Source organism: Neoarthrinium moseri, assembly GCF_022829205.1.
Source record: "Neoarthrinium moseri strain CBS 164.80 chromosome Unknown scaffold12_Wmoseri_CBS_16480, whole genome shotgun sequence".
NCBI lineage: Eukaryota > Fungi > Ascomycota > Sordariomycetes > Amphisphaeriales > Apiosporaceae > Neoarthrinium > Neoarthrinium moseri.
The window spans coordinates 80,811-103,269 of record NW_026055126.1 but is presented as its reverse complement, the minus strand read 5'-3'; the positions used below and the strand labels follow the sequence as shown (position 1 = coordinate 103,269).

The 22,459-nt window shown below is 49.5% G+C and overlaps 5 protein-coding genes across 5 annotated transcripts; all 5 read left to right on the top strand.

Moving 5' to 3' along the window:
- Nucleotides 1–68: 68 nt before the first annotated feature.
- On the top strand, nt 69–4,156 carry JN550_004394 (uncharacterized protein; the record flags this gene model as incomplete). Its single annotated transcript, XM_049315905.1, has 8 exons — nt 69–479; nt 543–713; nt 767–1,126; nt 1,181–1,329; nt 1,379–1,589; nt 1,693–2,594; nt 2,678–3,489; nt 3,543–4,156. 8 exons carry the CDS (start codon nt 69–71, stop codon nt 4,154–4,156), a joined length of 3,630 nt encoding a protein of 1,209 aa, XP_049173466.1.
- A 788-nt stretch (nt 4,157–4,944) lies between these two features.
- On the top strand, nt 4,945–7,320 carry JN550_004393 (uncharacterized protein; the record flags this gene model as incomplete). Its single annotated transcript, XM_049315904.1, has 1 exon — nt 4,945–7,320. One exon carries the CDS (start codon nt 4,945–4,947, stop codon nt 7,318–7,320), a length of 2,376 nt encoding a protein of 791 aa, XP_049173465.1.
- Nucleotides 7,321–9,556: 2,236 nt separating this feature from the next.
- Nucleotides 9,557–14,225, top strand: JN550_004392 (uncharacterized protein; the record flags this gene model as incomplete). Its single annotated transcript, XM_049315903.1, has 5 exons — nt 9,557–9,766; nt 9,813–12,826; nt 12,873–13,319; nt 13,371–13,502; nt 13,550–14,225. The coding sequence occupies 5 exons, from the start codon at nt 9,557–9,559 to the stop codon at nt 14,223–14,225; spliced, it is 4,479 nt and encodes a 1,492-aa protein (XP_049173464.1).
- Nucleotides 14,226–14,853: 628 nt separating this feature from the next.
- JN550_004391 (uncharacterized protein) lies at nt 14,854–19,884 on the top strand (the record flags this gene model as incomplete). Its single annotated transcript, XM_049315902.1, has 1 exon — nt 14,854–19,884. The coding sequence occupies one exon, from the start codon at nt 14,854–14,856 to the stop codon at nt 19,882–19,884; it is 5,031 nt and encodes a 1,676-aa protein (XP_049173463.1).
- A 1,009-nt stretch (nt 19,885–20,893) lies between these two features.
- Nucleotides 20,894–21,981, top strand: JN550_004390 (uncharacterized protein; the record flags this gene model as incomplete). Its single annotated transcript, XM_049315901.1, has 3 exons — nt 20,894–21,227; nt 21,328–21,571; nt 21,624–21,981. 3 exons carry the CDS (start codon nt 20,894–20,896, stop codon nt 21,979–21,981), a joined length of 936 nt encoding a protein of 311 aa, XP_049173462.1.
- Nucleotides 21,982–22,459: the final 478 nt, after the last annotated feature.

Below are 22,459 nucleotides of genomic sequence, written 5' to 3'. Positions count from 1 at the left end.
TTTGACATCGATTTGAATGAAATCTCAACTCGATTGCATGTGTGATTCCTCATCCTGCCTCTGACAAGATGGACTCCATCGATTCGGTGTTCGTCGACGAGGAAGCGTTTATCAGTGAAGAGCTCAAAAGAGACGCGATTGAGCAAGCATCCGACAGTGAACTCGTGCTCACGTGGGTGTCTTTCCTCAATTTTATCGAGACATGCCATGTGACTATTGTCCCATCTTCAGACCTAGCCGCCACAGGCAATAGGCTTGGCTCAGGCCAGACGATGATAGTCGATGAATCCATCTGGAAGACCACTGACTCATCTCATGAAGAGTCCAGAGTCGTTGCTATCAAGCGACCTCGGACGGAGAGGTTACCGGATTCAGACAGCTTACAAGCTCGTCCAGCTGATGAGAGGTCGGTGTTAGCCAATTTCACTTTGGAAATAAGGGCCCTTCGTCACGGAACCCTCCGTAGCCACCCAAATATTGTGAGATATACCCAGATGAAATATGCTCAAGCTACCAAAACAACACTTCTCATCACTTGACAGGTTCGTCTTCTGGGTGTCACTTGGGCCGAGCTTGGGTTACCAGCTCTGGTTGTCGAAAGGGCATCTGAATCTTGTCCAACCCTAACGCAATTACTCGAAGGGCCGGGACTCCTGGGAGTCCAGAAAGCAGAAGTCTTGGCTGGCATAACTGAGGGACTGATTGCTATTCATGTAGCTCTCTCTTGACATATTGGCAGGTCAAATTGTACTGATGAATGGTTTAGTCCGTTTCTTTGATCCATGGCGACCTCAAACCTGACAACATCCTGATGTTCGAAAGCACGGAAGGAGCTCATATGATACCCAAGCTTGCAGATTTCGCATTCTCACGCACATGGAAAGAAGTGCAAAGCGGTGGGGGAACGCCTTACTGGAATGCTCCGGAATGTTGCGATGACCGCGAAATAACTTCGGGAAACCCTCGCAGTCCATTACGTGATCGGTTCTCTCTTGGGTTGGTTTTCTGGAACGTCCTATACTGCGAGCTACCATTCACAGGGGTGGCCTCGGCGGACATAACGCGAGCAAAAGAGCACGGAACTTTGCTCGAGAAACTAGCAAATCTACGAGAGACCCATAAATATGTGAGTTCGCTATCTCACACGTATTGCATAGGGATTGACTGATTCGCCGATTAGGAAGCTTTCATGTTTGAGCAGGAGCTCAAACCAGATTTTGACGATGATGATGCCATCTTGTCAATCGTCGAGATCTTAGAATACCTGCTTCATCCAACACCGGAGCGCCGAGCACCGCGCTATGCCGAGTCCATACCCAGCAAGCTTCGGTAAGCACTTCAGTCCTGCCAGAATCATTACGACACTGACACTTGACAGAACAAGGAGGAGAGTCTACGCGCAGAGTACAATTACAATTACGGAAAACGGGTCAGTCATAGATATGCCGGAGCATTTCATGGATCTCAAAGCGGACATGAAGGCCGACATAGAGGCTCTGCAGAGGCAGATAGAACAAACATCACTGGTGGAGACTGGTATCAGGTATAATGTCTACCGTGACCTGGCCTCGGGTGGACGTCCAATTGAGGTTCGTATTATCTCTCCTACCTAGTACCAACCGCTCACGAGACAAGATAAACCTCGCAGATAAAAGCACGCCCTCTGAGGTTGCTGATATGATGATATCTCAGCACAAGGCAGTGTTGAAAAATGCTGATGCGTCCGATATTGAGAAAGGTGAAGCACATTGGTTCTTGGCAGCGCAGATGGTTAGGAGAAGCCCTGATGAGTCCCTACAACACTGCCTTGAAGCCGGCAAGTATGGCAATGACCACGGACGTGTCAACTATCTCTACAGATGTATCCGCGATTCTAGAGCCGTTGCTCTGGATAGGACAACTCATATAAAGTGGCTGCTGCAATCACTTACTAGCAAACAAATCTTCAGCGACCTGGAATGCTACACTTCAACAGGTACCTTCGAAAGGCAGCTTAGGTCATCATTCTCTGAAATTTCTTCGGCATTCACGACGAAGTATGACCTGGAGATCTTACACGATGCGTTTGTTCATGATGTACTGGGATCAACTCATTCACCTCACGACCAAATCCTGATAAACGATAAATGGGCAACTATAGTCACAGCAAAAGAGACGACATATGAGAAATTCCGCGAAGGCACAGGTAGCTTGCGCGGTGACCCATTAGCGGAAGATGCGCTTCACGAGGCGGCTTTGTACGGCACAGGAGATCTCATTCGAGATCTGGTACTGAGACACAAGATTGACATCGAGAAAGAAGCGGATACCCTTGTAGTATATGGCACCGCTCTGCAAGCAGCATTCCTCCGCCATAACATGCAGACAGTCAGTGCGCTTGTGGATCTTGGGGCTAATGTGCTCCCATTGTTCAGTGAAGAAAACTTGGAGGCTTTCTTGATAGAGGGTCACCGCGAGACTCTTCATTGGCTCAATCACCTGATACCTCTAATGAGAAACGAGAACAACCGCGACAGGGCACAGAAAACATTCAATTCGATTTTGTTGACAAGCAAGGCCCTCCAGAGAGTTGTGATTCAGAGGAACTGGAGCTTGTGAGTTTCCTATTCCCCATCTTCCTTCTCTTCCGTGAGACACCTATGAAGACAGAAGGTCCAAACTTACTGTTGAGTCGCAGATTTGTCGGTATTTTAGAAATCGCCCAAGGACATTCTGGTGCTACTCTCGATGAAGGCATACACGATACACTACTCATTGCAGCCGGTTTAAGGCGCCTTGAGTTTGTCGTCGCGCTCCTTGTATACAACGGCAAGCCGCACCGGAACCAGCTACAGTTATATCAGCCAGCCCTCGTCAGTACTTGTCGTAAACTCTTTGGCATACAAGCGAAGGATCGTGTACATGAAAGACACTATCTAGGGCTAAAGAGGGATAGCATCAAATGTGTACCAAAACCAGGCGACATACACTATCAACTTCAGATTGCCAAAATTCTACTCCAACAGGGAGTCTCAGTGGAAGCAGTAAGTCCTGAACAACCTGGATTGACACCACTATTCTGGGCTGTCTACCACAACCGCCTTTTATTGGTCCGTCTTCTGATTGAGGATTACGGCGCCAACCCGTTGGTCTGTGACCCAACTGAAGGGGGCACCCTGCTGTACATTTCCGCATTCGCCAACAGCTATGGTATTTGCAAGTATCTTCTGAGCCTGCCAGATGATACTCGAAAAACATTAGTTGAGACCCCAAACAAGTTGGGCGAAACTGCACTGCATGAAGCAGCCACCAAAAGCAACCCGTCCATTATCAAACTACTCTTGGCTCATGGGGCGCAACCACTTTCAACCCAGTTTTTCGGGCAGAATGTCCTTCACCGCGCTGCACTGCCAGCGAACAAACGTGGCTTCGAGACTCTCGTTGACCACATTCAGAAATCGTCGCCAGACAAGCTGAGGCAATTACTACAACAAAAGGACTTAGTCGGAGGTAATACCTAGCCGGCAGCAACACGTTCTTATGCTCCACTAACACGAATGTAGACACACCATTGCATCTTCTCCTCGGCTCTAATCACCAAGATGGTAGCACCAATAAGCCGGTATCGTCTCAGGATGAGAACATGCAGCGCCTCCTCTACAAGCTCCTCCCGCACTATACTGCTTCTCCGTCGCGTATCCTGTCATCCCTCTCCAAGTCCCACAGACCGTTTATCCCCGTGCTAAATGACCCCGATCTCCACGGCCTTACACCATTGCATCACCTCCTCGTTTTCGGCGCCGATTTCCCGGAGACATTGAAAGTCCTGCTCCGGCGCGGGGCTAACTCTTGGAAGCAGACTACCTTCGGCATCATGCCAATCCAGATTCCTGCACGCAACGGAGCGATAATGATGTCTTTGGCCATGATGGAGCATTTGGTCACCGGAGGACGGGGTTTCACTGCACTTGGTGGAGGTCTTGGTAATCGAGGCGGCAGTGTGGCTGCAGAAACAGCAAGGGTAATGGATGCGATGCAAGGGAAGGAACCGGCACTCGAGCTACAGGTGCTTCTGAGAAAATTGAGGGAGAGGAACGAGGACGTGAAAGAGAAGGGTAGAGCCGCAAGGGTGGCGGCATTAAGTGCCAGTAGTTCCCAACTTACTACTAACCGCTGAAATGGGAGATGACTTGTATGGGCAAAATCGTGATCATTTGACAATCAGAACAGCACAAGACTAGCAAGACCAGCTGGAGAACCTCGATTTTGATCATTGATCTTGCGTCTGAAGACTTATACACTTAGCAGGTGCGCCAATGCTGATAGGTATATCGCCTGCATTTACATATTTGTAATCTCTAGACAGTGTGATAAGCATTCTTGAAGTTGATAGATATCGCCAAAGTAGCGCCAGAGAGTGTGAACAGATAGACCATTTACCCTGGGCGGCCTTCGAATTGAAGGTTAGCGTGCAGACGGTGCTGCAATTTGGTGCAAGCGCTGATCTTCTACTTTGGCGTCAATCCGTTACCCCAGCATTTCCACAGATCTGTAAAGCCCCACGGTACTCCACATCTTGTATTTCTTGGCATTCAACAGCTTGAGATGTCAAAGTTGAAGTAAAAACATTAATCGCTTTGTTTTCATCATCCAAGTGTGCTCGATACATAGCTATGCTGGGACTGCACCAACAAGACCAAAGCCTCGCATTGGGGATAATGCTGGGAAGCCGTCAAGCAGTGCTGAAGCCGGTCTGGGGTTCAGTCTGCCGCCGGTGGTTCGACCAAGGGTCCGGGGCTCGGCATGAGATTAGGCTAAATTTGGGTATTCGGGTGAGCCACCTTCACCGCTTACCGCTGAGAGTTGCGCATGATATATAATGCGCGACATACCTGCCGCATGCCCAGGCCGGCGGCTCGGGAGGTTCGGACTACCAAGCCAGTGGAATCGCACCGGAACCCGAAGATGCTCGGTCCAACACACGATGGCGAGCGGTACGAGCTCACCAGCCCAACGGCAATGCCCAAAGCGGGTGGATTCCTATGGAATCAAAAGATGATGATCCAAATGACGTGTCGTGGATATGCCGTCGCACAATTCATGCAGCCCGAGCCCGCCAAGTATTCCCATGCGCCGAATCTGGAGGCGAAGACTTTCATGCAACCTGAGCAGAATTACTACACCCACCACCCCGGCCGTTTCGTCTATGTCAAGGACGAAGAAACAGACGAAATTTTCTCGGCACCTTATGAGCCGGTCAGGACTTCGCTGGATCGGTTTGCCTTCTCCGTTGGCAAGAGCGACATCTCATGGAACGTGGAGAATCTCGGAATCCGGGTCGAGATGAAGTTTGGTCTACCAACAAATGATGTAGCTGAACTTTGGACGATCAAGGTCCAAAACATTTCAGAACGACGTCGCAAGATTAGTGTGTATCCTTATTTCACCATCGGATATATGTCATGGATGAATCAGGAGGGTGAATATCGCCAGGATCTGGGCGGTATAGTTGCAAGCAGCATTACACCTTACCAAAAGCCTCAGGACTATTCTAAGATCAAGCTACTCAAGGACAAGACCTATTTCCTGTGTCGAACCGAGCCAGACTCTTGGGAGGTCAACCAACATGCATTTGAGGGCGACGGTGGTTTGCACAATCCCTCTGGCTTATCAGAGCCAACCCTACGGAAGGGGGATGCCCGCTATGAAACTCCAGTCGCTGCGGTACAGTATCGTCTGGACCTGCAGCCCAATGAAGAGCGCGAGTACTGCTTCTTATTTGGGCCTGCGCTCGATGATGCAGAAATTATCGAAATGCGAGACAAGTACTTGAGTAAAGAAGGATTCTCCAAGGTTGCTGATGACTACGCCTCTTACATCGAGAAGGGCAGCGGCTGTGTTCGAATTGAGACTCCTGACAAGGATCTGGACAACTTTGTCAACAACTGGATGGCCCGTCAGGTATATTACCATGGGGACGTGAATCGCCTTACTACCGACCCACAGACCCGAAACTATATGCAAGACAACATGGGAATGAGCTTCATCAAACCAGAGGTGGCCAAAAAAGCCATCATTACGGCACTCTCCCAGCAAGAATCCTCTGGATCTATGCCAGACGGTATCATCTTAGTCGAGGGCGCTGAGCTGAAGTACATCAACCAGATCCCTCACACCGACCATTGCGTTTGGCTTCCGATTGCTTTGGAAGTGTACTTGGCCGAAACAGCAGACTACGAGCTACTAAGTATCCCGGTACAGACGCAGAACGGAGATAAATTCACCGTGTTTGAGCGGCTGAGTCGCGCCATGGACTGGTTATTATCAAAGCAAGCGCGGGACCATCGTGGTCTGAGTTTCATTGCCCAAGGAGATTGGTGCGACCCTATGAACATGGCAGGCTGGAAAGGCAAGGGAGTATCCGGCTGGTTGACCGTAGCAACCGCATACGCCCTGAATATCTGGGCTACTATTTGTGAGCAACAGGGCGATAAGCCATCATCCTCACGTTACCGTGCTGGGGCCAAGGATGTCAACGATGCGGCAGACAGACATTTATGGAATGGCGACTGGTTTGCGCGTGGCATTACGGACGACGATGTTGTGTTTGGCGTAAAAGACGACCCGGAAGGCAGGATCTGGCTCAACCCGCAGGCCTGGTCTATCCTTGGGGGGGCTGCTTCTCCCGAGAAAATTGGCAAGATGCTCCCTCAAATCGATCGGCAGTTGGGCACACCTTATGGCGTGCTGATGTTTGCACCTCCTTTCACGGGCATGCGCGAGGATATCGGCCGCGTAACCCAGAAATATCCCGGGCAAGGGGAGAATGGGTCTGTGTACAACCACGCAGGAGCATTCTATGTCCACAGTTTATACTCAATCGGCGAAAGCGACAGAGCGTACAGAATATTGCGCCAGATGATACCAGGTCCAAGTGAAGACGATTATGTCCAACGGGGACAGTTACCTATATACATCCCGAACTACTACCGAGGAGGATGGCACGAATATCCACGCACCGCAGGGCGCTCGAGCCAATTGTTCAATACCGGAACCGTGTCGTGGGTTTACCGTTCCTTCGTTGAAGGACTGTGTGGCCTGCGTGGTGATCCCAACGGTTTATCCATCTGCCCCCAACTACCTTCAGCTTGGGACGGGATGAAAGTCACTCGACTGTTCCGCGGGGCCACATTTTACCTAGACATCCGCCGCGACAAAGATGTCCAGCGCGTGACTGTTTCCCATGAGGGAGACACGCTACCAGGAGCTCATTTTGGTGGGATCAAAGCTGGCGAAGTATACCACCTGAAGGTTGCAGTGCCCTTCACGAACAAGCCGTAGCGTATGGAGATGAATGATAACTGTTTTAGTCACCCAACTTGGCCCAAATCGGGAATGCTGGTTTGTCAGTTGGAGGTAGACTGGGACTTTCAATGGCATATTTCAAATTTTATATGCTATATGTACATGCGGAAGCTTCTGCCATATGAGTTTTTCAAAATTTCTTCGAAAATCGTGGCCGTAACAAATACCACGTTTCTGAAACTGTGTAAACTACGATTTTGGAAAAAAAGAAGGGGAGGGGGATCTTGGAGTATCAATAAATCAGCCTAGGGCGGAGGGGAGGCTACTTGCACACTTGCTCTAATCCAAAACGTTCGATCTTCCCCGCTTGCCGAGGAAGTCAGGTTTTGAGAGTGGCTGGATAGTATCAAAAATGCTATGCAGGGTTTCAACAAATGAATCTTGTTCAGTTAAGGAGATCTCCGTCGCGATCAGACCATCTCAGCTGCAAGCATTTGATTGGACCGCAGCACGTGACTGGTAACCAGTAGATTGAAGGCACGCGTCTTACAACCACTTGGCAGATAGCATCACGGCTTCGACTTCTCAAGTTCCTGAAAGTCTGAATACAACCCAGAGCAGCATCGCAGGACTTGTTACAAAGGTGGGCCAAGAAAAACAACTGGGAAAAGGAGATGGAAGTTCGAAAGTTTCGGAACTGGACCGAGACCTATTTTGACTGGCGTTACGCTCACTTTTCCGGGAAGTTTGTTCGTACCCTTGCAGCTCCTCTGCTGGTGTACAGACTCTGCGTGCCGCGGCAGATCAGAAAAATTCCTGTGCCGATAGTTTTCGTGTCGATAACCCGGAGCTAATCGAGGATGTTCACGCGGAAAGAGGCGATGATCATATTTCTAGGGAGCTGAGGGTCTCATTTCGGCCTTCGACTTTCATCGACATAAACCCGGCTGAGGAAGCTATTGTTAGGGCTTATCAAGCTAACTTAAGGAGCGTCTTCGATCCACGGGAAGATATACGTGAATGGCTACCGGAGTAGCCCATCAAAAAGCAAGCTCACTTTAAATACCAAGAATGGCAGCAGAAGTTAAGTGCAAAAAGCTCAAGCAAAAAGAGGAAATCAGATCAAGGTGCAGAGACGGCCCTGAAACGCCCTCGCGGCCGCCCGCCAAAGGGAATCGCGTCCCAGAAGGCAGCAGAAAGGACATCAATGCTGAAGAAGACGGCCTGTTAAGAGCTCCATGACAGCCGAGGCTTCCCTGCAGCAACAGTCAAATTTTCTCCGCCTTACGTTCCTAGCGGATTCAGCAACGATGATCTCTTTCGAGGGAAGAGACTGGTTTCAAAGGCCACATCTTCAAGCCCGGAGTACATAGACCATACAGATGATTGAGGACGCTACTGTAACTGGTCTGCGAGGCAGAGATAAGACCATTACTCGGTAGCTCTGATTTGGAATCAACCTGTCGTCACATTACGAGATTTGACGGCCTGATGACCATTCATATCCAGGGAAAGGTTGGGTGTGGACATCGCGCTGCAATATATACTAATTGATCATTGTATAAGATCATGGTGGTTGTTACTCCCATTTGCACTTTCATCTGGACGATGTTGGACAGTAGGAGTTGGACCAACGTTGAACTGCGCCGACATTCTCTAACAGACGTTAAGAGGGGGGGGGGGGGGCGGCGGCGCTTAGGCCGCGCAACTCTGGGCTCCAATTCACGGAATGAAGCGGCCGCCTTCCTTCCGACTTGACGTGTAACCTGCGAGAAGGAGCATACAGTGTGAAGTACGAATCCCCGCATCTAAACGCGCTTGTCGGGGCTCGAGAGGATCGGGTCGACCAGAGGTTTAGACCTGCCATCGAAGGTATGTCGGAAGCTCAACCAACTCGACATCATGTCCCATCCTAGGCCACCACCCGTCCCGCTGGGTGTATCAATGGCCAGTACACTAGATCTTCGAGTCTTAATACCTGCTTGGCTCGCTCAACATCACTGTAAAGTTATGCCTTAATCCCAGGCCATCGGATCCTTTAGCATGTCCAATCCTGAAGGAGTTAGCGACAGGTGTACTTGATAAGCCCATAGTGGGGTCGAACCCCCCTCCCCCCCAATAGTAAAACGCGGTCTCCTTCTACGGCAATTTCACGGCTTAGTGTGAGCGACCGCCGTTGGATTCAGAGTTTCATTGCTGTACAGCTTTCAAATATGTGGGATTCATACGTCTTCACATACGACGCGTTTGAACAAAAGTCACATTAGCCTTTATGGACTTCTCGGAATGCGATGGGGATGCCACGTTTGGGCCGTCGGTCCTGGGTTGTCGAGATGATTTCGATTTTACCATCACCTTTGAGAAAGCCATCTTGTCAATATTACCTGCCGCTTTGTTTATCGTCTTCTCACTGCTCCGAGCAGCATACTTGATTAGGAGGCCTTCCATCGTACAAAACGCAACATTGAAAATATTGAAGCTGGTATGGATTCACGTCTTTCGATCTGCACTCTCTAACCTTGACACAGATTGTTGCATTGGCATATACTGCTCTGCAGCTGAGCCTTCTTGTGTTAAGTGCCAATTATACTTGGTTGCGATCCTTGTCGGTAGCCTCTGCCTCACTCACCTTCGTGGCTGGTCTCTGTACTGTCGCGCTATCAGTCTTGGAACAAATGCGAGCCCCAAGACCGTCGATGCTATTGACGGGCTACCTGCTTCTGACGCTTCTTCTTGATATTGCTCAAACAAGAACGGTTTGGCTTGCAACTAGCGACCAGGGCCGAGACTATCTCCCACAGGTTTGGACTGTGTCTACTGTCCTCAAAGCTGCTCTGCTGCTGCTCGAGGCCCAGAGCAAAGCGCGATGGATAAGTTGGAATGCAGAGAAGCACAGTCCGGAAGAACTGACTGGCCTATTTGGGCTTGGAGCGTTCTTTTGGCTCAATCAACTGTTCTTCGCTGGATACAAGAGAGTTCTACAGGTAGGGGATCTCTTCCCCCTCGACCAAAGCATGGCAACCGAGGCACTGCAACAGCGATTTCTAGAATCAACGAGCTCCTGTGACTCAAATGAACGAAAATCCAGCAAACGAAAAAATGGTACCGACCTCGCAAAGGCCCTTTTACAGACCCTTAGAACCCCAATCTTGCTGCCCGTCGGCCCAAGACTAGCGTTGCTTACCTTCAAATTCTGCCAGCCATTCCTCATGCGCACCTTACTCGACTTCCTACAACGGCAAGAAGACAAGGAATCAAAGAACCTTGGGCTCGGGTTGATTGCTGCTACTGTTCTGATCTATCTTGGCATAGCTAGTTCAACTTCATTCTACTGGTATCTCCACGAGCGGGCTCTCTGCATGTCCCGTGGTTGCCTGGTGAGTGCCATTTATAAGAAGACCACTGAGTCAAGGTTGTCAGCGGCCAGCGATGCTGCTGCTATTACGTTGATGAGTTCTGATGTTGAGCGCATACGACTGGGTTTCCTGAATCTCCACGAGTTTTGGGCCAATATGATCGAGGTCGCGCTGGCAAGCTGGCTGCTCGAACGTCAGTTGGGGACGGCCTTTGCCGCACCACTCGTGGTAGTCATCTGTTGCATCGTTGCTGGTGCGTACACGAACAGGTTCACGGGCCAAAGGCAGATGGCCTGGATGCGCAAGATTCAGAAACGAGTTGGACTCACTGCCAGCATAGTCGCGCACATGAAGCATCTGAAGATATCCGGCCTTGCAAGGCCGGTCGAACGTTTGATTCAACAAATGCGTGTTGAAGAGTTGGAGACCGCGTCCAAGTTCCGAATTATATACGTTCTCGTCGTCACCTTCGGTTACGTTCCCACAGCACTCTGCCCCGTGATGACTTTTGCATTCACATCCCGGATCTTAGACGTCTCGACTATATTCACCTCGATGTCATATATCTTGCTCCTGGCGGACCCGTTAGGCTACTTGTTTCAGAATACACCCAACCTAATCGCTGCATTCGCGTGCTTAGACAGGATTCAAACATTCTTGGACCTTGAGCCATGGAACGATTACCGGATAGAAACAGCACTGCGCTCAGGGAAACCAGACTTGGAAAATTGCTCTAAGGCTGACAACATTGAAGATACGTCAGACTACCTAATTGATATTCGTCATGGTCAGTTTGGTTGGGCACCAGACAAGCCAGTACTGTCATGCATCAATCTTGGTTTGCTTCGCGGCAGTCTCACAATGATTGTCGGACCCATTGGGTCCGGCAAATCAACCTTATGCCATGCAATTCTAGGAGAGACACCATTCTTTGACGGGACCATTGTTGCTGCATCGGGCGTGCTGTCAAGAAAGGTGGGATATTGTGATCAGTCGCCATATTTGACCAATACCACCATCCGCAAAAATATAATTGGCGCTTCCCACTTCGACGCACAGAGATACCAGGAGGTAGTCATCGCCGCTGCCCTTGATCAAGACTTGTCTGATTTACCATTGGGTGATCTGACACAGATTGGCAGTGATGGGGTGGCTTTGAGTGGAGGACAGAGGCAACGAGTCTCAATGGCAAGAGCATTATATCTCGATACCGACTTCTTCATCATTGACGACATTTTGAGTGGATTGGATGCAGAGACAGCAGATCGAGTGTTCCGCAACATTTTTGGTGTCGACGGTTACCTCAAGCGTAGAAATGCGACCGTGCTGTTATGTACACATAACATCAAGTACATGCCATTCGCAGATCACGTCGTCGCCTTAAACGCAAATGGAACTATCATGGAGCAGGGAAATCCTCGTGACATCATGTCCAAACAGTTCTATATTCATGATCTCGAGACTCAGTATAACAGTGGGTACCAGGACCGCGAGCCGTTCAATCAGCAGCTGAAGCGCAATGATCATCTGTCTGATATACCAGCTGCCTCAACGGATGCACCAGCGTCAATTGAAATGGAAGGCCAGAACCGCATGAACGGTGACCCCACGGTATACCGATACTATTTCTCCACTCTCGGAACGAGATCATTCATTGCCTTCATTGTTTTCGGTTTGGGCTGGGGATTCTTCTACAACTGGGGCAATGTCTGGCTCAAATTCTGGTCTGAAGACGTATCCTCAACCCATCCTCGACGGTCGAATAGCTTTTATATTGGCCTGTACGCTCTTTTTCAGACAACATATGTTCTGTCAATGTTCTTTGTATTCCTGATTTGCTTCACGTCCATGATCCAGTTATCTGGGTCGAAGCTACATCAGGCAGCTTTGCGAACAATGATCGGCGCTCCGTTGACGTTTTTCGGCACAACAGACACCGGACTCGTCACAAACATGTTCTCCCAGGATATGACCTTGATCGACCACGAACTTCCGATTGCAGTGACAAACCTGGCTCTAGACATCTGCAACGCGTTGGGGATGGCAGCAGTCATTGCGTCTTCATCGCCTTACCTTGCTATCACATATCCTTTCTTGTTTATAGTGCTCTACGGAATCCAAAAGTTCTACTTGAGGACTTCTCGACAGCTGCGACTTCTAGATCTTGAAGCAAAGAGTCCGCTTTAGTAGGTTATCAACCCTGAGTTGCAAGTACATATTAACGTAGGACAGCACCAATTTCTTAGACACCATGAAGGGGCTTGCAACGTTTCGCGCCTTTGGGTGGACACAGGAGGGCATCCACATCAACACTCACCTGTTGGATACATCACAACGACCGACCTACCTCTTAGCAATAGTGCAACGGTGGCTATTGTTCTCTCTCCAGTGCGTGGTGACTGTTCTTGCCGTCGCTGTAGTGGCAATGTCCACACAGCTAAGGTCAAATACTGCTCTCACAGGCGCCAGCCTGGTTACATTGATGACATTTGGAGATATTCTCAACTATATAATCCGCTGGTTTACTCAGTTAGAGACTTCTATCGGTGCTGTCAGCCGATTGAAGAATTTCAGCGAGAAGGTCAGGCCAGAAACTACGGAAATAGAGGATCAGACACCATCAAGCGATTGGCCTCTCAGTGGCAGCATAGAGATCAACGATATCTCTGCGTCGTACGCGTACGTATTTTCATGGACCAAACGGGTCACTGCATCTTCTAACTCAGGTAGGGCCACTCGATGTACGCCTACAAATGGAGAACAGGAAGAGGTGGGTTGGTCATCCGCGAACTTGGCTATCAGAAACATGACTCTTTCCATCCGACCGGGTGAGAAGGTCGCAATCTGCGGCCGAAGCGGCAGGTGAGACCTCGCCATAGTGTGTTACACATACGCTGACATTAACTGAGCGGGAAATCTTCTACCATTATGCTCCTGCTCAAGCTGCTCGACCCCATTCCGTCATGCTCTGGAAGCATCGTCATAGATGGCCTCCCGCTACACAATATTGACCGGGCTACACTGCGTGAACGCATCATTGCGATCCCACAGCAACCGGTATTCCTACCAGATGGGTCAACAGTTATGGAAAACATGGATCCTCACAAAGCTTCCAACGAAGGCGAATGTCGAACCGTGCTGGAACTGGTTGGATTGTGGGGTCTCTTCAGTCAAAGGGGAGGCTTGGCTCAAAGCTTATTACCGAGTGAGCTATCGCAAGGGCAGAAGCAACTTTTCAATCTAGCACGCGCTGTTCTACGTCACAGAATCCGCCTGCGTGGGCTCGCGGAGAGCCCGGGGCCTACACGCGAGAAGACTGTTGGCGGAATATTACTCCTGGATGAGGTGAGCTCCAGTGTGGACCAAGATACAGACCGTTCCATTCAACAAGTGATCATGGGAGAGTTCCAAGATTATACCATTGTCATGGTAAGTCACCGGCTGGAGATGGTTATAAACTTCGACACTGTGGTCATCATGGACCAGGGCACTGTCGTCGAGACTGGTGCTCCAAGAACGCTAGCTGTAATGGACGAAAGTCGTTTTGGACAATTGTGGCGCATAGGAGGCAGAGCGCAGCGATAGATTCTGCAGTGCTGCGAATGGGCGGTAGAGGCGGGTGGTACTCTTTCCCATAATCATCTACGGCTTCTATGTTTAAATCGTAATGTTCACCAATGACAGTATGGGCTAAGATCTCGTATCCGAAGACACTGGTCAGTGTGATCAATGATGAGTGTCCATAGTTCGGACTCCCCAAAACAGTATGGTTTACGTGATAAAGCTGAAAGTGAGCTGATCCATCGATTGTACTCCGTACTCCGAAGACCCTTTCGTCTATGCACAGTTGGGTGCCATGAGGGGTTAACGGCCGCATTTAGCGGGTACAGTGCGGAAGTTCCCCCTGCTAATCCTTACGAGTCCGACAGGTAAGCAGTAACCTTGAAGCGTTTCCATCCACAGACGGAGCCCGCTCGCTTGCCAAGACCAGTAGGATTGCATACGACCGCATGGGGGCAAATACAACAATCTAAAACCAAATCTACAGTAATTGTTCCACTTCCCTATGAAAGTCTATCGTCATGCAAATTCAAGTGCGTTTGATACAGCCTCAATGAGAAACCGTATACCTGCATGACGACAACGCTCCATTTCATCAGTCTTAGAATTCAACACTCCAGCTTGCCACAGAACGCACAATACCACTAGAACGATGTCGAAAGTCACTGCGTCGCAGGGCTCCGAAATGTTTCACCAAGTACTCGACTGGTACCCAGAACTTTTGGACCCCATCGACCGCCCAGTGCACCATCTGATCACATTGCAGTCGGGCAAGCACCCAAATGATCTAGCCGTGTGTTCATGGGATGGCGAACTTTCATATAGTGATCTTGATGAGCTTTCAAACTTGCTAGCGAGTCACGTTTTGTCAAAGGCATCTGGAGTTGAGTTCATCGTGCCTTTGGTTTTCGAAAAATCGAAATGGATGATAGTTAGCGTGTTGGCTGTTTTGAAAGCCGGCGGTACATTTGTCATGCTCGACCCATCTCAGCCCCTAGGAAGGCTTCGGGCTATCGTCGAGCAGACCCTCGCGGTGTTCGCCATGGCCTCGCCAGACTGTATCGAAATTGCAGAGTCTTTGGTGGGGGATACTTTCGTGGTAAGTGAAACAAGTATGGCTGCTTCAGTGGCAGCAGCATCTCTGCCACAAGTCGATATCAGCACAGCAGCGTATACAATCTTCACTTCTGGAAGTACGGGAACGCCTAAGGGAGTCATCATTGAGCATGCCCAACTTGCTACTACTTCCACATACGTCGGTGAGAGGTTAGGGTACAACAATCACTCGAGAGTTTTTCAATTCGCGTCCTACGCATTCGACGCCTGTCTCACTGATATCTTTGCCACGCTGGTGCATGGTGGCGTTGTCTGCATTCCGTCTGAGTGGGAGCGCAGTAATGCTATCATAGACGCCATGAAACGAATGCAGGTTACCCACGCCAAGTTCACTCCATCATTAGCTTCAAGTCTGTCTATCGATGAGGTTTCGAGCCTGAAAACGTTGATGTTTGGGGGGGAAAGCCCTTCGTCTTCACTGGTTGGGAAGTGGGCACAGAGATTAAAGCTGATCCTTGTTTATGGACCGACTGAGTGCTGTGTTATCTGTTTCACCACTGATGCTACTGATCATCACATTGCTCCTGGAGAAATTGGAAGACCAGTTGCAGCTCGCGGATGGATCGTGAAACGGGATAATGCAGACGAACTTGCAGCTATCGACGAAATCGGCGAGCTCCTCGTTGAGGGTCCATTGGTTGGTAGAGGATATCTTCACGACCCTGAGAAAACTATGGCACAGTTTATTGAGAATCCACAGTGGATGCCGAAGTCTTTCGCCGCCAGCAGAAAAAGACGTCTATACCGAACAGGCGATTTGGCAAAGTATCAAGAAGACGGCCGTATCACTTACGTGGGCAGATTGGATAACCAGGTGAAAATCCGTGGACAGAGGCTGGAGCTTGAAGAAGTAGAAAAGATACTGAGCAAGTGCCTCCATGAGCTCGACTTACATTCCCGCCATGTTGTTGTCGAGGCTGTCACGTTTCGAGAACTGGCTTTGAAACACCTGGTTGCTTTCCTTTGTTTCGATAACAGCCTCAATTATGGCTCCTTCGAGTGGGGTAACCAAAGTATGGAGATAGCTACGTCCGAACCAGCACAAGCCCGGTTCTCCGGCATGACAGCTAAAGTTAAGGATGAAATAAGGAAGCTTTTACCAGCATACGCCATTCCTTCCGTCTGGGTTCCAGTGAGCGACTTGCCTTACACAATCTCACGAAAGGTTGACAGAAAGAAAATCCGGACGGCAGCTGCAGACTTTTCAATCAAGGACTTCAGTACTTTTGCCAATCCTGTATCCAAACGCACACAAGATGATACAATAGAACACGTATCGGAGCAAGAGAGGAATATTCGGCGGATGTGGGCCGATATCTTTGGCATATCAGAAGCCTCAATTGAATCAGAGGACGATTTCTTTTCACTAGGAGGGGATTCTGTCTTGGCCATCAAACTGATCGCCACAGCACGCTCGAGTGGATTTGACCTGAGTCTGGAACGTGTCTTCAAGTATCCGATCCTGCGTGAGATGGCGTCGAATTCCGGTACCTGTGTGGTCGAAGACCAGGACCTGATCGATCCAGCACCATTCTCGTTGCTTGAGGATTTGGGGCCTACCACACTCGTACGTCAAGAAGCAGCTCAGCAGTGTTTGGTTTCTATAGACGCCATTGAAGACATATACCCATGTTCGCCAATGCAAGAAGGGCTCATCGCTTTGTCCATGAAGGACCCAGGTACTTATATCTTACAGTTCGTATATCAACTACCAGAACTTGTAGATATAGACAGGCTTCAAGCTGCATGGGAGGCTGTTTCGAAAAGTATACAAGTTCTCAGAACCAGAGTTTTCGACTATAAGTCTGCTCTATTGCAGGTCGTTGTCAGAGAGCCCCTCAGATGGAAAGTTGTTGAAGCGGACCTCGCAGATTTTTTGGTTGCCGAAAAGGGTCTTCAGATGAACGTAGGAGAAGCAATGTCTCGTCATTCTGTGGTGCATCAGACACGGTCCCAGCATTACTTCCTCGTTTGGAACGTGCACCATGCGTTTATTGATGGATGGTCCGAATCAGACGTTGTCATCCTAGTGGAGCAGGCGTACTTTGGAGACACCTCGTCTTTGTCGAAAATCCCAAGGTTCAATCGCTTTATTAGATACATTGGGAACCAAAGTACCTCAACTGGTGAGACATTCTGGAAGGAAGGACTTGCTGATGCGCCAAGACCGACATTCCCACCCCTACCGCATGCCAGTTACGTGCCGAAAGTCCAGCGGTCGAGCCGTATTTTGCACCACCTGGAGTCCCATGCGGATGCGGAAATTCAGCACAGGGTTCGCTTGGAAAAACGTGGCAATGCAACTCCAGCCACCATGATACAGGCAGCCTGGTTCATCTTGATAGGCCTCTACTCAAACACCAACGATGTCATCACGGGCGTCACGCTGAATGGACGGGCTGCACCACTTCCTGGGATTGATCAGATTCCAGGACCAACAGTGACCACAATTCCTTTCAGAGTACGTTTCTCATCAAAACAAAGAGTTTCAGAATTGCTCGCTGGTATTCAATCGCAGTATCTGAGGATCCTACCGCATGCTCAATTTGGACTGCAAAATATCAGAGCTCTTAGCGATGATGCTGTCGCGGCTTGCAAGTTTAGAACCTTACTGGTGGTGCAGTCTGCCAATCGCCCTCATGGGTCTCAAAAGCTCTTGATGGGACGGAGCTATTCCTTTCCCGTTATGGACTTCGCGCTGGTAATGGAATGTGAACTGGTTAAGGGCAACGTTGAATTTCGTGCCACGTTCGATCATCAGATCCTGGGCGAGGATCAAGTCAGGAAGATGCTTGCGTTGATGGAAAACATCCTGCAGAGTATTTTCAAGAGCACTTCAACCGATACTGTTGGCCACCTACAAGAGCTTTCCCGCGGAAACCAGTCCGAAATCGCTTATTGGCACCGACGAATTGCAGAGCAGGAAAACCGCGAGCTCCAACAGTTACCAAAGGGTGGCATCAAGACCAGTCCACGACCCTCAACACCCAAAGAGAAGAAACTTGCCACGATGTGGAGAGAGCTTTTTAATCTTCATACAGAAATTATCAATGCCGGCGACCATTTCTTCCTTCTCGGCGGTGGAAGTGTTTCAGCTATGCGACTTGTGTCAATAGCGAGAAGACAGGGCTTGACATTGACAGTGAGCGATATCTTCAAGAGACCGATCCTCCGTGAGATGGCAATGTTAGCCAAAGAAAATGCTATCACCACAACAATTCCGCCGTTTTCATTATTTCCTGACGTTGATTTAGATAGAGTGCTACGCCAAGCTGCGTCTCAATGTCGTGTTGGTGTTACAGAGATCGAAGATATTCTTCCTGCCCATGCGATGCAGCTGCACTACGTCACCGGTTATCCAGAAGCTAAGAGGAATATTAACGGCCCCTGGGACTGGCAATCTCAGGCCACATACACGCTGCCGCCGACAATAAATATTGAAAAGTTTCAACTAGTATGGCATCGTGCAGTTACACGACATCAAACACTCCGAACCAGAGCCGTCAACACAGACTGCGGCGTTATACAGGCGATCTTGAAGCCACCGCGAGACTTGCGCTGGAGATTCAGCGATGAACTTGAACAATACCTTATGCTAGATCGGCAGGAGAATATGACCTTCGGCGATGACCTTCTTCGGCTTGCTATTGTGGACGACATCAAATCAGGAACGAGATATTTCATAATCACCCTCCAACATTTCATTTATGACGGGTTCGCGCGCCAAATGCTATTCAAGGAACTGGAGACGGCCTACTTTGATGAGGTGCCCGACACGAAACCACCAACAATGAATGGGTTTATCAAGTACCTGATGACTGCAAACAAGCAAGCGGCTCTAGAGTACTGGACCGGATATCTAGCAAATGTACGGACAAAGCCGTTACTGGACGTTCCCGAGAACTGCTATAAGATGAACTTGAAGGAGGAATCAACTACTATGAATATTCCTAAGTTTCAAGGGACTGAAGCTACCTTGCCAACCATCATCGAAGTGGCAGGTGGCCTAGTGCTCGCTCATGAACTTGGCTGCCATGATGTAATCCTCTACTCCGATCGCTCGGGCCGCAATCTGCCTGTCGAGGGTATCCAGGACCTGATCGGCCCAACGACTCTGTTTCTTCCGGTACGCATCCGTTTCAATAAGGACCAGAGCTTACTAGATCTCTTGCGAGAAGCGCAACTGGCGCAGCAAGAGATGCTGCCGCACGAACATCTGGGATGGTTGGAGTTGAGAGAAATGGCAGCCTTTCGACACTTCTACCGCCACGCTATCAATATGAATATCAACCCAAACGCCCTGAGTTCGTACGACCGCCTGGGACTCGAATACCAGGGATCTCATGCCAGTTGCGATGACCCTTTCGGAATCAATGTGGACCTGTACGATGACAAGATTGTGTGGACTATCTATTTCGACGAAAGATTCATCGCTAGCGAGAAAGTCCGAGAGCTGCTGTCCAAGTTCAAGAACCTTCTGACTAGGATGATGGAAGCTGTTGACGAAAACTGCTGTGTTGGCCAATTCCTTGATGAGATTTTGCCGCAGGACGTTCGGATAGGCTAGGTTGATATTCAATCAATGACTCATTCTCCTGCAGCTGGTATTCGTGTCAAGAGGCATCTTATGAGGCATTGTGGAATACTAGAAATCTAACGTGACATATCGCAACTTACACGTGCATTTGGTGACTACATATATAGGTAAGGGGTTTGTCTAACTTGGAAAGCCTACTTACTTATACAGAAGTTGTCCTCCCTGTTAGCTAAGCCTGCTCGTTGCATTTAAATTCACCTTCTTGAGTCAGTGATGGCTTCATCAGCAGTGTCACTCAATGACAGCCGAACAACTTGCTATTTAGCATAATTAATTCTTACTCGTGTACTACAGATCAGACTAAGTTAGGCGATGTGGGGTTCAGGTAACGCGAGTGAGGTGCAGGGCGGGTCGGCTGATCAATGTGCGAACCTTAGGTGCCTCTCCAGGCAGGCCGGTAGTACAAGAATGTGATAGGAAATACGCGTATGAAGTAAGACTTTTTAAATTATACACAATTGGCACTAAGAAGAGCAAAGGATTGGAATGTTCTGCAATATAACGGCGTCCATCCTGGGGTCAAAAGTGGCCTCACGAACAGTGCCAGGCTAGAGACTTATGGGGGCGTACACGCGTTCATGGGGAAACTTTGGTGGGACTCGTTCATACAAACTGAGCTCCCCCTGCATATAGCCCCGCCCTCGTATCCTTGGATAACTTCAATTGACTCTCACACTTTATTTCTAACGTTATCGCTGGCCTAGCGCCGGCTTTTACAGAATACGCATGACGAAGCTGGCTCAATTCAAAACACCACGAGGAGGGATGCGGAGATGACTTGGCGATGACTTTGCGGAAGACATCTACATATATATCATGGCGGATTCACACAGGCGACTTTTTTTTTCTCGAATCTTGTACATATCATCCTCCGTCTCTCTTTTCATTCTTTAAATTGTTTCAGGCCTACCTGGGGTAGTCGTTCGTTCTTTTCTTCTATATTTCCGCTCCTCCAGGCTTCTTTTCAATCTGTGCCAATATGAAGCATTCTGCTGCCTTTGTTGCCACCGCGGCTGCCGTCCTGGCTCGCTCTGCTGACGCTCACTACATCTTCAGCAAGCTCGTTCTGAATGGTGTGGCCTCGAACGATTGGCAATACATTCGTCAGACTACTCGTGCAACCAACTATATGCCAACCAAGTGGACCAACACCTACGACAACCTCACTCCTAGCGACACTGATTTCCGCTGCAACCTGGGATCATTCAGCAATGCTGCCAAGACCGAGGTGGCGGATGTTGCTGCAGGTGACACCATCGCAATGAAGCTCTTTTACGATGGCAGCATCGCTCATCCTGGACCTGGCCAAGTTTGTAAGTCCAGCATTCTAGACCTTTTTTTTTCTTACTTCCGGCTCTCTGTTGTATCAAGTTCCCGAAGTTTTGGGTTTACTGACCACTGCTTTCGTTATAGACATGTCAAAGGCACCGACTGGAAATGTCCAGGAATACGAGGGCGATGGTGACTGGTTCAAGGTCTATGAAGTGACTCTTTGTGACGAAAGCGGCGATTTGACTACAGATGCTTGGTGCGCCTATGGCATGTCGCAGTTTGAGTTTCAGATTCCCGCAGATACTCCTGCCGGAGAGTACCTCGTCCGAGCCGAGCACGTCGGTCTTCACGGAGCTCAGAACAACGAGGCGGAGTTTTTCTACAGGTAGGTGCAGTGGAGGCTCCTTTTGAAGTGACCAAGTCTGACCGGGCTGTAGCTGCGCGCAAATTAAAGTCTCTGGCTCCGGTAGTGGCACCCCTGCCACCACTTACCAGATCCCTGGCGTCTACGAGGACACCATGACACTCTTCAATGGTCTCAACCTCTGGACGGACAGTGCCAGCCAGATCAAGACTGATATTGCCGACACCCCTATCGGGGATGCTGTCTTCAGCAGCAGCAGCAGCAGCAGCAGCAGCGCATCCTCTTCTTCGTCTTCGTCTTCGTCTTCAACTTCTTCGTCCGCTGTCGCAAGCTCGGCCGCAGCCACTCCGTCTGCTGGTGCATTCGACTGGAAGTCGTTCAACCCGTGGTCCCACTACAAGGGATCCGCCAAGTTCCGCGGCCGGGCCTGATCTACGAGACCTGTGGCTTATTGGCTGTAAGATTGCGACCGAGACAATATCACGCAATATGGCAGCCAGGTTGCCAAAGGGCATTTCAATGCTGGCGGGGTGCGGAGCTGGCGGACGTTTGTGAGAAGGGGCTCTCAACCACTTCGACGGGGTACAGACGGCGGGTGTTGCTCTGCTTCATTGTATTGACCTGATTCTTGAACATATATTGAACTACTATGTATAAATAAAATTTAGCGCTGTTACATGCTATTCGACATGCCCTGATGGACCATGGTGTTGTGAGCTCAACAAAGTGCTCCATGGCGACGTGGCCAAGGCCCGAATGCAGTTACGGAAGCGTGTGCATCGAGCTTGGACGCGTTCGTTATCGGGGATCGGTTCTCTATCGGGCAAGTTTTAAGTTTAACGTTGCAGACTGTGGCTGTTTTGTTCTGTAGCGCCAGCGTAGATCTACAGTGAGAAGTGCGAATGAAGC